Source organism: Balaenoptera physalus (assembly GCF_965194825.1).
Source record: "Balaenoptera physalus genome assembly, chromosome: 3".
NCBI classification, from domain to species: domain Eukaryota; kingdom Metazoa; phylum Chordata; class Mammalia; order Artiodactyla; family Balaenopteridae; genus Balaenoptera; species Balaenoptera physalus.
In genome coordinates, this window is record NC_138890.1 from 88,897,320 (window position 1) to 88,912,570 (window position 15,251).

The 15,251-nt window shown below is 38.0% G+C and overlaps 1 protein-coding gene across 13 annotated transcripts in view; it reads right to left on the reverse strand.

Moving 5' to 3' along the window:
* Nucleotides 1-15,251, reverse strand: part of FER (FER tyrosine kinase) — a 441,496-nt gene that overhangs the window by 345,432 nt on the left and 80,813 nt on the right. For 12 of the 13 annotated variants that reach the window (XR_014261909.1, XR_014261910.1, XM_082455757.1 and 9 more), the window contains one exon: nt 15,074-15,247. The exons of the other annotated variant lie outside the window; for it this stretch is intronic. Coding sequence is in view for 10 of the 12 variants with exons in the window: in XM_082455757.1 (XP_082311883.1) it covers nt 15,074-15,247 (174 nt within the window). In the remaining 2 variants the exon portion in view is untranslated. The remainder of the gene's footprint in view (nt 1-15,073; nt 15,248-15,251) is intronic. 13 annotated transcript variants of the gene reach the window in all.

Genomic DNA, 15,251 nt, shown 5'->3' on the forward strand with positions numbered 1-15,251 from the left:
AGTTTTATTTTTTATTTTTTTGAGGAGAACCTGAATACAATATATATGATATATATACATTATATATATATATAATGTATATATATATATTGCTTGAAGCAGGCAAGAAATATGGACACTTCCATCTGCGTGATTGCCCATCACAGTTACTGCTCTGGTCTCAGGGGCTCGAACTATTTTCCATTTTGCATACTTTTAAACAGTTGTATCACATTGATGTCTGTTGTTGAAACCTGTCTGAGAATTTTGCCAATCTGGTTCATTTTATCTTGCCTATCAGGATGCTTTGAGTTCATTATATCTTTTAAACTTATGAAGTCATTATAGTTCCATACTTGCTTATAGACCACCCAGAGTGTGCCTGAGACCCTTTTGGGTTTCACTTCCAATGCTCTTACTTTCCCTTAAATTCTGTACTAAAGATGACATACCCTTTGAGATTGGAGGCACAGTATCATACCATGACTCACGTCCAGTGTTAAGTAGAATTTCTCTGAATGAAAACTCATGTGTTCCTTTGCCATTTGCAACACGTGTCACACACATTTCTGTGGAGTTATAATGTTTTAAAAAAGAAAGAAAGGAGGGAATTCCCTGGTGGTCAACTGGTTAGAAATCTGTGCTCTCAAGGCTGAGGGCCCAGGTTCAATCCCTGGTCAGGGAACTAAGATCACACAAGCCATGCGGTACAGGGAGGGAGGAGGAAAGAAAGAAAGGAAGGAAAACAGAGAAGCTTTAAAATTTTGAGGAATTCCACCTTATCAATTATTTCTTCATGGATCATGCCTTTGGTGTTGTATCGAAAAAGTCATCTTCATAACCGAGGTCATCTAGGTTTTCTCCTATTTATCTTCTAGGTGTTTTGTAGTATTACATTTTACATTTAGATCTGTGATCCATTTTGAGTTAATTTTTCTGACTGGTGTAAAGTATGTGTCTAGATTCGTTTTTTTACACATGGAGGTCCCTTGTTCCAGCACCATTTGTTGAAAATATTAACTTCTCTCCCCTGTGTTAACTTTGCCCCTTTGTCACAGATCAGTTAACTACAATTATGTGGATCTACTTCTGACTCTCCCTCTCTATTCTGTTCCACTGATCTATTTGTTTGTCTATTGTCTTTCACAAATACCAAACTATCTTGATTACTGTATTTTTTTAATTTAAAATACTCCTTTAATTATCTTTCATATATTAAGATATTTACATATATATATATATACACACCTATATAGATATGCATCAAGTCATAAGCCAAATACTCATTATCCAGAGAAAAGTATCAGAATAATTTTTTTTAACATCTATTTGAAGTATAATTGCTTTACAATGGTGTGTTAGTTTCTGCTTTACAACAAAGTGAATCAGTTATACATATACTTATATCCCCATATCTCTTCCCTTTTGCATCTCCCTCCCTTCCACCCTCCCTACCCCACCTCTCAAGGTGGTCGCAAAGCACCAAACTGATCTCCTTGTGCTATGGGGCTGCTTCCCACTAGCTATCTATTTTACATTTGGTAGTGTACATATGCCCATGCCACACTTTCACTTTGTCCCAGCTTACCCTTCCCCCTCCCCATATCCTCAACTCCATTCTCTAGTAGGTCTGCATCTTTATTCCCATCTTGCCCCTAGGTTCTTCACGATTTTTTTTTTTTTTAGAGTCCATATATATGTGTTAGCATATTGTATTTGTTTTTCTCCTTCTGACTTACTTCACTCTGTATGACAGACTCTAGGTCCATCTACCTCACTACAAATAACGCACTTTCTTTTCTCTTTATGGCTGAGAAATATTCCATGTATATATGTGCCACATCTTCTTTATCCATTCATCTGTTGATGGACACTTAGGTTGCTTCTATGTCCTGGCTACTGTAAACAGAGCTGCAGTGAACACTGTGGTACATGACTCCTTGAATTATGGTTTTCTCAGGGTATATGCCCAGTAGTGGGATTGCTCGGTTGTACCGTAGTCCTATTTTTAGTTCTTTAAGGAACCTCCATACTGTTCTCCATAGTGGCTGTATCAATTTACATTCCCACCAACAGTGCAAGAAGGTTCCTTTTTCTCCACACCCTCTCCAGCATTTATTGTTTCTAGATTTTTTGATTATGGCCATTCTGACTGGTGTGAGATGATATCTCATTGTAGTTCTGATTTGCATTTCTCTAATGATTAGTGATGTTGAGCATCTTTTCATGTGTTTGTTGGCAGTCTGTATCTCTTCTTTGGAGAAATGTCTATTTAGATATTCTGCCCATTTTTGGATTGGGTTGTTTGTTTCTTTAATATTGAGCTGCATGAGCTGCTTGTAAATTTTGGAGATTAATCCTTTGTCCGTTGATTCATTTGCAAATATTTTCTCCCATTCTGAGGGTTGCCTTTTGGTCTTGTTTATGGTTTCCTTTGCTGTGCAAAAGCTTTTAAGTTTCATTGGGTCCCATTTGTTTATTTTTGTTTTTATTTCCATTTCTCTAGGAGGTGCGTCAAAAAGGATCTTGCTGTGATTTATGTCATAGAGTGTTCTGCCTATGTTTTCCTCTAAGAGTTTGATAGTGTCTGGCCTTACATTTAGGTCTTTAATCCATTTTGAGTTTATTTTTCTGTATGGTGTTAGGGAGTGCTCTAATATAATTCTTTTACATGTAGCTGTCCAGTTTTCCCAGCACCACTTATTGAAGAGGCTGTCTTTTCTCCACTGTATATTCTTGCCTCCTTTATCAAAGATAAGGTGACCATATGTGCGAAGGTTTATCTCTGGGCTTTCTATCGTGTTCCATTGATCTATATTTCTCTTTTTGTGCCAGTACCATACTGTCTTGATTACTGTAGCTTTGTAGTAGAGTCTGAAGTCAGGGAGCATGATTCCTCCAGCTCCATTTTTCTTTCTCAAGATTGCTTTCGCTATACGGGGTCTTTTGTGTATCCTTACAAATTGTGAAATTTTTTTGTTCTAGTTCTGTGAAAAATGCCAGTGGTAGTTTGATAGGGATTGAATTGAATCTGTAGATTGCTTTGGGTAGTAGAGTCATTTTCAAACTGTTGATTCTTCCAGTCCAAGAGCATGGTATATCTCTCCATCTGTTTGTATCATCTTTAATTTCTTTCATCAGTGTCTTATAATTTTCTGCATACAGGTCTTTTGTCTCCTTAGGTAGGTTTATTCCTAGATATTTTATTCTTTTTGTTGCAATGGTAAATGAGAGTGTTTTCTTAATTTCACTTTCAGATTTTTCATCATTAGTATAGAGGAATGCAAGAGATTTCTGTGCATTAATTTTGTATCCTGCTACTTTACCAAATTCATTGATTAGCTCTAGTAGTTTTCTGGTAGCATCTCTAGGATTCTCTATGTATAGTATCATGTCCTCTGCAAACAGTGACAGCTTGACTTCTTCTTTTCCAATTTGTATTCCTTTTATTTCTTTTTCTTCTCTGATTGCTGTGGCTAAAACTTCCAAAACTATGTTGAATAATAGTGGTGAGAGTGGGCAACCTTGTCTTGTTCCTGATCTTAGTGGAAATGGTTTCAGTTTTTAAACATTGAGGACAATGTTGGCTGTGGGTTTGTCATATATGGCCTTTATTATGTTGAGGAAAGTTCCCTCTATGCCTACTTTCTGCAGGGCTTTTATCATAAAATTGGTGTTGAATTTTGTCTAAAGCTTTCTCTGCATCTATTGATATAATCATATGGTTTTACTCCTTCAATTTGTTAATATGGTGTATCACATTGATTGATTTGCATATATTGAAGAATCCTTGCATTCCTGGGATAAATCCCACTTGATCATGGTGTATGATCCTTTTAATGTGTTGTTGGATTCTGTTTGCTAGTATTTTGTTGAGGATTTTTGCATCTATGTTCATCAGTGATATTGGCCTGTAGTTTTCTTTCTTTGTAACATCTTTGTCTGGTTTTGGTATCAGGGTGATGGTGGCCTCATAGAATGAGTTTGGGAGTGTTCCTTCCTCTGCAGTTTTTTGGAAGAGTTTGAGAAGGATAGGTGTTAGCTCTTCTCTAAATGTTTGATAGAATTCGCCTGTGAAGCCATCTGCTCCTGGGCTTTTGTTTGTTGGAAGATTTTTAATCACAGTTTCAGTTTCAGTGCTTGTGATTGGTCTGTTCATATTTTCTATTTCTTCCTGGTTCAGTCTCGGCAGGTTGTGCATTTCTAAGAATTTGTCTATTTCTTCCAGGTTGTCCATTTTATTGGCATAGAGTTGTTTGTAGTAATCTCTCATGATCCTTTGTATATCTGCAGTATCAGTTGTTACTTCTTTTTCATTTCTAATTCTATTGATTTGAGTCTTCTCCTTTTTTTTCTTGATGAGTCTGGCTAACAGTTTATCAATTTTGTTTATCTTCTCAAAGAACCAGCTTTTAGTTTCATTGATTTTTGCTACTGTTTCCTTCATTTCTTTTTCATTTTTTTCTGATCTAATCTTTATGACTTCTTTCCTTCTGCTAACTTTGGGGTTTTTTTGTTCTTCTTTCTCTAATTGCTTTAGGTGTAAGGTTAGGTTGTTTATTTGAGATGTTTCTTGTTTCTTGAGGTAGGGTTGTATTGCTATAAATTTAGCTCTTAGAACTGCTTTTGCTGCATCCCATAGGTTTTGGGTCATCGTGTTTTCATTGTCATTTGTTTCTAGGTATTTTTTGATTTCCTCTTTTATTTCTTCGGTGATCACTTGGTTATTAAGTAGTGTATTTTAGCCTCCTTGTGTTTGTATTTTTTACAGATCTTTTCCTGTAATTGATATCTAGTCTCATAGCGTTGTGGTCGGAAAAGATACTTGATACGATTTCAATGTTCTTAAATTTACCAAGGCTTGATTTGTGACCCAAGATATGATCTATCCTGGAGAATGTTCCATGAGCACTTGAGAAGAAGTGTGTATTCTGTTGTTTCTGGATGGAATGTCCTATAAATATTAAGTCTATCTTGTTTAACATATCATTTAGCTTGTGTTTCCTTATTTATTTTCATTTTGGACGATCTGTCCATTGGTGAAAGTGGGGTGTTAACATCCCCTACTATGATTGTGTTACTGTCGATTTCCTCTTTTATGGCTGTTAGTATTTGCCTTATGTATTGGGGTGCTCCTATGTTGGGTGCATAAATATTTACAATTGTTATATCTTCTTCTTGGATTGATCCCTTGATCATTATGTAGTGTCATTCTTTGTCTCCTGTAATAGTCTTTGTTGTAAAGTCTATTTTGTCTGATATGAGAATTGCTACTCCAGCTTTCTTTTGATTTCCATTTGCATGGAATATCTTTTTCCATCCCCTCACTTTCAGTCTGTATGTGTCCCTAGGTCTGAAGTGGGTCTCTTGTACACAGCATATATACGGGTCTTGTTTTCATATCCATTCATCCAGTCTATGTCTTTTGGTTGGAGCATTTAATCCATTTACATTTAAGGTAATTATTGATATGTATGTCCCTATTACCATTTTCTTAATTGTTTTGGGTTTGATACTGTAGGGGTTTGCCTTGTCTTGTGTTTCCTGCCTAGAGAAGTTCCTTTAGCATTTGTTGTAAAGCTGGTTTGGTGGTGCTGAATTCTCTCAGCTTTTGCTTGTCTGTAAAGGTTTTAATTTCTCCATCGAATCTGAATGAGATCCTTGTGGGCTAGAGTAATCTTGGTTGTAGGTTTTTTCCCCTTCATCACTTTAAATATGTCCTGCCACTCCCTTCTGGCTTGCGGAGTTTCTGCTGAAAGATCAGCTGTTAAGCTTCTGGGGATTCCCTTGTGTGTTGTTTGTTGTTTTTCCCTTGCTGCTTTTAATATTTTTTCTTTGTATTTAATTTTTGATAGTTTGATTAATATGTGTCTTGTCATGTTTCTCCTTGGATTTATCCTGTATGGGACTCTCTGTGCTTCCTGGACTTGATTGACTGTTTTGCTTTCCCATATTAGGGAAGTTTTCGACTATAATCTCTTCAAATATTTTCTCAGTCCCTTTCTTTTTCTCTTCTTCTGGGACCCCTATAATTCGAATGTTGGTGCGTTTAATGTTGTCCCAGAGGTCTCTGAGACTGTCCTCAATTCTTTTCATTCTTTTTTCTTTATTCTGCTCTGCAGTAGTTATTTCCACTATTTTATCTTCCAGGTCACTTATCCGATCTTCTGCCTCAGTTATTCCGCTATTGATCCCTTCTAGAGAATTTTTTATTTCATTTATTGTATTGTTCATCACTGTTTGTTTGCTCTTTAGTTTTTCTAGGTCCTTGTTAAACGTTTCTTGTATTTTCTCTATTCTGTTTCCAAGATTTTGGATCATCCTTACTATCATTATTCTGAATTCTTTCTCAGGTACACTGCCTATTTCCTCTTTATTTGTTAGGTCTGGTGGGTTTTGTCCTTGCTCCTTCATCTGCTGTGTGTTTCTCTGTCTTGTCACTTTGCTTAACTTACTGGGTTTGGGGTCTCCTTTTTGCAGGCTGCAGGTTCATAGTTCCTGTTGTTTTTGGTGTCTGCCTCCAGTGGCTAAGGTTGGTTCCATGGGTTGTGTACGCTTCCTGGTGGAGGGGACTAGTGCCTGTGTTCTGGTGGATGAGGCTGGATCTTGTCTTTCTGGTGGGCAGGTCCACGTCTGGTGGTGTGTTTTGGGGTGTCTGTGGCCTTATTGTGATTTTAGGCAGCCTCTGTGCTAATGGATGGGGTTGTGCTCCTGTCTTGCTAGTTGTTTGGCATGGGGCATCCAGCACTGGAGTCTGCTCGTCATTGGGTGGAGCTGGGTCTTAGCGTTGAGATGGAGATCTCTGGGAGAGATGATTTGTTGTCTATTCAGGTATTCCACAGATGCAGGGTACATCAAGTTGATTGTGGAGATTTAATCCGCTGCTCCTGAGCCTGCTCGAGAGATTTCCCTTTCTCTTCTTTTTTCGCCCAGCTCCTGGTGTTCAGCTTTGGATTTGACCCTGCCTCTGCGTGTAGGTCGCCTGAGGACGTCTGTTCTTAGCTCAGACAGGACGGGGTTAAAGGAGCAGCTGATTAGAGGATTCTGGCTCACTCCGGCCGGGGGGAGGGAGGGGTAGGAATGCGGGGCGAGCCTGAGGCGTCAGAGGCAGCTTGACATTGCACCAGCCTGAGGCGTGCTGTGTGTTCTCCCAGGGAAGTTGTCCCTGGATCACGGGACCCTGGCAGTGGTGGGCTGCACAGGTTCCCGGGAGGGGAGGTGTGGATAGTGACCTGTGCTTGCACACAGGCTTCTTGGTGGCTGCAGCAGCAGCCTTAGTGTCTCATGCCCGTCTCTGGGGTCCATGCTGATAGCTGCGGCTCACGCCCGTCTCTGGAGCTCCTTTAAGCGGCGCTCTTAATCCCCCCTCCTTGCGCACCAGGAAACAAACAGGCAAGGAAAAGTCTCTTGCCTCTTCAGCAGCTCCAGACTTTTTCACGGACTCCCTCCTGGCTAGCTGTGGCTCACTAGCCCCCTTCAGGCTGTGTTCACGCAGCCAACCCCAGTCCTCTCCCTGGGAGCTGACCTCTGAAGCCAGAGCCTCAGCTCCCAGTCCCCACCCATCCCGGCGGGTGAGCAGACAAGCCTCTCGGGCTGGTGAGTGCTGGTCGGCACCGATCCTCTGTGCGGGAATCTCTCCGCTTTGCCCTCTGCACCCCTGTTGCTGCGCTCTCCTCCGTGGCTCCGAAGCTTCCCCCCTCTGCCACCGCAGTCTCCGCCCGTGAGACTAGGGGCTTCCTAGTGTGTGGAAACCTTTCCTCCTTCACAGCTCCCTCCCACTGGTGCAGGTCCCGTCCCTATTCTTTTGTCTCTGTTTTTTTTTTTTTTTTACCCTACCCAGGTATGTGGGGAGTTTCTTGTCTTTTGGGAGGTCTGAGGTCTTCTGCCAGTGTTCAGTAGGTGTTTGTAGGAGTTGTTCCACATGTAGATGTATTTCTGATGTATTTGTGGGGAGGAAGGTGATCTCCACGTCTTACTCTTCTGCCATCTTGAAGCTCTCCCCGATTATTGTGTCTTTATGATAAATCTTGAAGTCAGGTAGTGTCGGTTCTCCAATTTTGTTCTTCTCCTTCAATATTCTGTTGGCTATTCTGGGTCTTTTGTTTCTCCATATAAATTTTAGAATAAATTTGGCATTTCCCGAGATTTTGATTGGGACTGTTGAATCTATAGTTCAAACTGGGAATAATTTGTATCTTGACAACACTGAGGTTTCTCATCCACAAACATGGGATATCTCTACAATTATTTCTTCTTTGATTTCTCTCATCAGAGTTCTGTCATTGTCCTCCTATAGATCTTGTACATATTTTGATAGTTGTATACCTAAGTATTTCATTTTTTGAGGTGCTAATGTAAATGGTATTGTGTTTTTAATTTCATATTCCACCTGTTCATTGTTTATAGGGAAGTGACTGACTTCTATATGCTAACACTGTATCCTGCAAACTTGCTATAACTGTTTATTAGTTCCAAGAGTTTTTTGTTGATTCTCTTGGATGAACAACCATGTCATCTGTAAACAAAGACAGCTTTATTTCTTCATTCCCAATCTGTACACATTTTATTTCTTTTTCTTGCCTTGTTTCATTAGCTAAGATTTCCAGTATTATGTTGACAAGCATTGGTAAGGGCGGACATCCTTCCCTTGCTCCTGATCTTAGTGGGAAAGTTATGAGTTTCTCACAATTAAGGATGATGTTAGCTATAAGTTTTTTGTAGATATCTTTTATCAAGTTGCAGAAGTTCCCCTTTATTCCTCATTTACTGAGAACCAACCCAACTGGTGTTGGATTTTGTCAAATGCTTTTTCTGCATCTATTCATATGCTCATGTAATTTTTCTTTTTTAATTTCCTGATATAGTGGATTCCATTAACTGATTTTCAAATATCGAACCAGCCTTTCACACCTGAAAAAAATTCCACTTGGTCAAAGTGTATAAATTCTTTTTCTATACTGTTGGATTTTATTTCTTCATAGTGTATTAAGGATTTTTGCATCTATGTTCATGATAGATATTGGTCTGTTGTTTCCTTTTCTTCTAATGTCTTTGTGTGCTTTTGGTGTTAGGTAATGCTGGCCTCATACAATGGAGTTAGGAAGTTCCTCTCTGTTTCTTTTTCTGAAATAGTTTGTAGAGAATTGGCATAATTTCTTCCTTAAATGTTTAATAGAATTCACCAATGAAGTCATCTGAGTCTGAAGCCATCTGAGCCTGGTGCTTTCTGTTTTGGAAGTTTATTAATTATTGATTCAATTACTTTAATAGATATGTGCCTATTGATTGTCTATTCTTCTTATGTGAGTTTTAGCAGACTGTGTCCTTCAAGGCTTTGGCCAATTTCTCCCAGGTTATCAAACTTATGGACATAGAGGTTTGTTTGTTTGTTTGTTTGTTTTTAACGTTTTTACTGGAATATAATTGCTTTACAATGGTGTGTTAGTTTCTGCTTTTTAACGAAGTGAATCAATTATACATATACATATACATATACCCCCATATCTCTTCCCTCTTGCGTCTCCCTCCCTCCCACCCTCCCTATCCCACCCTTCTAGCTGGTCACAAAGCACCGAGCTGATCTCCTTGTGCTATGCGACTGCTTCCCACTAGCTATCTATTTTACATTTGGTAGTGTATATATATCCATATATACACTACCACTCTCTCACTTTGTAACAGCTTACCCTTCCCCCTCCCCACGTCCTCAAGTCTATTTTCTAGTAGGTCTGTGTCTTTATTCCCGTCTTGCCCCTAGGTTCTTCATGACCTTTTTTTTTTTTTTTTAGATTCCATATATATGTTAGCTTATGGTATTTGTTTTTCTCTTTCTGACTTACTTCACTCTGTATGACACACTCTAGGTCCATCCACCTCACTACAAATAACTCAATTTCGTTCCTTTTTATGGCTGAGTAATATTTCATTGTATATATGTGCCACATCTTCTTTATCCATTCATCTGTCGATGGACACTTAGGTTGCTTCCATGTCCTGGCTATTGTAAATAGAGCTGCAATGAACATTGTTGTACATGACTCTTTTTGAATTAGGACATAAGAGTTTTTAAAAAGTAGTCCTTCATTATCCTTTTAATATCCATGGGATATGTATCTTTCACTTCTGATATTAGTAATTTGTACCCACACTGGGTTTTTGTTAGCCTGGCTAGAGGCTTACTGATTTTATTCTTCTCAAAGTACCAGATTTTGGTTTTGTTGACTTTATTAGTTTCATGTTTTCATTTTCATTGAGTTCTGCTCTAATTTTCATTATTTCTTTTCTTCTGTGTACTTTGGATTCAATTTGCTCTTCTCTTTCTATTGTCCTAAGGTGGAAGCTTAGATGATTGATTTTAGATCTTTCTTCTTTTCTAACAAATGCATTCAATGCTATAAATTTCCTTCTAAGCACTGCTTTTGTTGTATCCCACAAATTTTGATAAGTTTTGTTTCCAGGTTCATTTCGTTCAAAATATCTTTAAATTTTTCTTGAGATTTCTTCCTTGATCCACGTGTTATTTAGAAGTGTACTGTTTAACCTCCAAGTATTTGGGGATTTTCCAGCTTTCTTTCTGTTACTGATTTCTAGTTTAATTCCACTGTGGTCTCAGAGAAGACATTGTATCAACTCCATCTTTTAAAATTTATTAAGGTGTGATTTATGACCTAGAATGTGGTCTATCTTGTTGAATCATCCAATGTGAGCTTGAGAAGAATGTGTATTCTCCTGCTCTTGGATGAAGTAGTCTATACATGTTCCTTATATCTAGTTGATTGATGATATTATTAAGTTCAACTCTGTCCTTACTGATTTTCTGCCTGCTGCATCTGTCCATTTCTGATGGGGGGTGGGGAGGGTGCTGATATCTCCAACTATAATAGAGGTTCATCCACTTCTCCTTACAATTCTAACACTTTTTGCAGTTCTATCAGTATTTTGATGCTATGTTGTTAGGCACATACATGTTAAGGATTACAGTGTCTTCCTGGAGAACTGACCCCTTCAACATTATGTAATTCCCCTCTTTATCCCTGATAAATTTCTTTACTTTGAAGTCTGGCCTGTCTGCAATTAATATAGCTACTCCCACTTTCTTTTGATTAGGGTTAGTATGGTATATCTTTCTCCATCCATTTACTATTAATCTATATGTGTTTTTATATATAAAGTAGGTTTCTTGTAGACAACATACAGTTGTGTCTTGTTTTTTGATCCATTCTGACAATATCTGTCTTTTAATTGGTTCATTAAGACCACTGACCTTCAAAGTAATTATTGATATATTTGGATTAGTATCTACCATATTTGTTACTGTTTCCTATTTGTTACCCTTATTATTTGTTCCAATTTTTGTCTCCCACTCTTTTTCTGTCTTTGTGGTTTTAATTGAGTATTTTATGTGATTCTATTCTCTATCATTTCTTAGCATACTAGGTATACTTCTTTTTTTTTGCTTTTTTTAGTGGCTGCCCTAGAGTTTACAACATACATTTGTAACTAATCCACTCCTACTTTCAAATAACACTATACCACTTCATGCATAGTGTAAATACCTTACAATAACAAAATAATCATAATTCCTCCTTCCCATCCCAAGTATTATCGCTGTCATTCATTTCACTTATATATAAGTATACATAAAAATATGTACACACACACAGGATATATACATGAGTGCACATAATCAAATACATTGTTGCTATTATCATTTTCAATAAACCAATATCCATTAAATCAATTAAGAATGAGAAAAATAAAAGTTTTCATTTTATCTTCACTCATTCCTTCCCCAATGCTCTTTCTTTCTCTATGTAGATCCAAGTTTCTGACCTATATCATACTTTCTTTCTCAGTCTCTTGGCAACAAATTCCATCAATTTTTGTTTGTCTAACAAAGACTTTATTTCTCCTTCACTTTTGAGGGATACTTTCACAGGGTTCAGAATTCTAGGTTTATGAGGGGGTTTTTCGTCATTCATTCTGCTTGGTGTTCTCTGAGCTTCCTGGATCTGTCATTTGGTATCTGACATTAATTTGGAGAAATTCTCAGTCATTATTATTCCAAAAATTTCTTCTATTCCTCAGTCCCTTTCTTCTCCTTCTGGTATTCCCATTATATGTATGTTACACCTTTTGTAGTGGTCCCAAAATTCTTGAATATGCTGTTTACTTTTTTTTTTCAGTCTTTGTTCTCTTTGCTTTTCACTTTTAGAGATTTCTATTGGTATAAACTCAAGTTCAGAGATTCTTTCTTCAGTTGTGTCCAGTCTCCTAATAAGCCCATCAAAGTCATTTTTCATTTCTGTTATAATGTTACTGAACTCTAGAATCTCTTCTTGGTCCTTGCTTAGGATTTCTATCTTTCTGCTTACATTGCCCATCTGTTCTTGTATGCTGTCTACTTTACTCATTAGAGCTCTTAGCACATTATTAATAGTTGCTTTAAATTCCCAGTCTGATAATTCCAAGATCCCTGCCATGTCTGGTGCTGATGCTTGCTCTGTCTCTTCCAATTGTATTTCCTGCCTCTTGGTATGCCTTGTCTCTTTCTTCTTGATTGTCAGGTATAATGTACTGGGTAAAAGGAACTGAGGTAAACAGGCCTGTACTAATGTGGTGATAAGTTGTCAAGGAAGGAGAAGCATTTTATAGCCCTCTGATTAGGTCTTGGTCTTTCACTGAGCCTGTGCCCCTGGACCGTGAACTTCACATGTACTTCTCAGTCTCCATCCCGCCTTACATGGGACAGGATGGCTAGAGTGAGCTGGAGTTGGGTACTTCCCTTCCCCCAGGTCAGTTAGATTCTGGCTAAACAGTTTGTCCTGATGACAGACCTTGTTAAAAACAGAATGCTCTAGCATATGTCAAAATTATTCCTTTTCCTCTGCCACTACCAGGATCATGAGATTTTTTTTTTTTCCTATATTCTCTGTGAGAACCTCATAGGGATTTGGGAGGTAAAATTCACAAGTGTGAAGGCCCCTCAATGAGTGGGTCCTCCTGGAGTTTTTAACCCTCAGAAATGTCCACACTGAACTTCCAGAATTTGTCAGTTACAGTTCAGGTTTTTCTACAACCAACAGTGGTTCCCGAGACCACTGCTGCTCTGATAAGTTGTGATTCCCTGTATTTGCTTGTCAGTCTCTCCAACTGGTGGGGGGGGGGGGGGCAGTCATCTGCTCTGTGACTTACTTTCTCTAATGGATCTAAGAAGAGTTGTTGATTTTTCAGTTTGTTCAGCTTTTTACTTGTTGTTAGGATGGAGGGACAACTTCCAAACTTCTTACATGCTGGTCTGGAAACTAGAAGTCTTAACTTTTGAAGTTGCTAAACAACCAATTCACTATTAGGCAAACTGGCAATATTTTGGGGGGTGGGGGGACTACGTTGGGTCTTCATTGCTGCGCGCAGGCTTTCTCTAGTTGTGTCCAGCGGGGACTACTCTTCGTTGCAGTGCACTGGCTTCCCATTGTGGTGGCTTCTCTTGTTGTGGAGCACAGGCTCTAAGCGCACAGGCTTCAGTAGCAGCATGCGGGCTCGGTAGTTGTGGCTCGCGGGCTCTACAGCGCAGGCTCAGTAGTTGTGGCACACGGGCTTACCTGCTCCGTGGCATGTGGGATCTTCCCGGACCAGGGATCGAACCTGTGTCCCCTGCATTGGCAGGCGGCTTCTTAACCAATGCGCCACCAGGGAAGTCCCAAACTGGCAAATTAATATCAAAAAGCAAGAATTTATCCTACCTTACACCTCACGGCAACCAAATAGTTGATAAAGGAAAAATGTTTATTGAAAAACTCCAGCTAACAATTGCATCAGGAATGACAGAAGTAAAATATTGCCATTTTACAACCTCCACTGAGCTAATGGATCTAAGTGGTGAATATGAAGTGTTTCTAAAACTATTAGGTGAAAGGCTGAAGAGAAACTTTTTTAATAGATTGACCAGGCTGGCAACACTGGAACCTATTAGCCACATTTAACATAAGAAAAAGATAAACAAGCAGACATTATATACCTCTTGATATGAAACAACAGGAAGTCTATACCAGCACCTATGATGTATTCTTGCCCAAAATAAACAGCCAAAATCTTATCAAGCCTCTAGATCTAACTTCCAGTTTGCAAGAAAATTGGAGGATGAAGGAATATGTGAAACTGCATCACAAGATGCTAACAGCAAAATCCAAAATGAAGGAATTAAATGCTATAGAATAAACTACCCAGTTTCTTCCACAAATAAATGGCATTTTAAAAGTGGGGTGGTGAGGGGAACCTAGAGATTAAAAGAGATTATTCAAATGCAACATATGAGCCAGGTTTGGAGCATGATTCAAATGAAACAACTGTAAAAAACATTTAACAATCATTTGAGCATAGTCAGGATAATTAATAATATTAAGAAATTATTGTTATTAGGTGGGTTAATGATAACATAGTTTTTTTTGAAAAGAGTACTTATTTTAGCAATATATACTAAAATACTTATGGATAAAATAATAACTGGAATTTTCTTTAAAGTTATCCAGTGTAGAAGAAAAGTAGGTGAGAGTATAGATGAAAAAAAAAAAAAAAAAAAAGAAAATATTGACTATATGGATGGATAGGTCAATGGGAGTTCATTTAACAATTCTCTCTTCTGTATATTTGCAAATTTTCATAACAAAAACCACTGTAAAAAGTTATCCAGAAGAGACAGACTCTGTGAAAAAAATATAGAAATATTCCAACTAATTTATTTTGCCTATTTTTTATTATATGCATAGAATTACATGATGCAAATTAATTTTTTAAAAGCCTAAAAGAGCTATTTCAGTGAGTAAAAAATAAAAATTCTAAGTGATAAGAAAGCATTGTATCATCGTTTAATTGGCAGCATTTTTTTCTTTCATGAGAGTATATAAAGTAACAATATATCTTATAATCAATAAAGTTGTATATTCAGTAAAAATAAGATACTACTTATTAGAGACACTGAAATCTATTTCTTGTCAGGAAATGGTGACTAAACAGTTTTTAAAGTCAAACAAGATAAAGTATTTCAGTGAATTTAAAAATCAAATTAAAGAAAGAATTCCAGAACGGAAAGACAAACCTTGATCATCTCTGCCTCTATCTGCTGATGAACACCTATATAACTCTTCTTCACCTGCTGCTTGTCTTTGATCATCATGGTGAGCCTGTGTAAGGGCCCAGAATTTAGGTCCTCTGCATGTGTCTTCATTATCCTACTAAGTTGTTCCGTCTGCTGAATCATAAGTAGCCAAGACTTT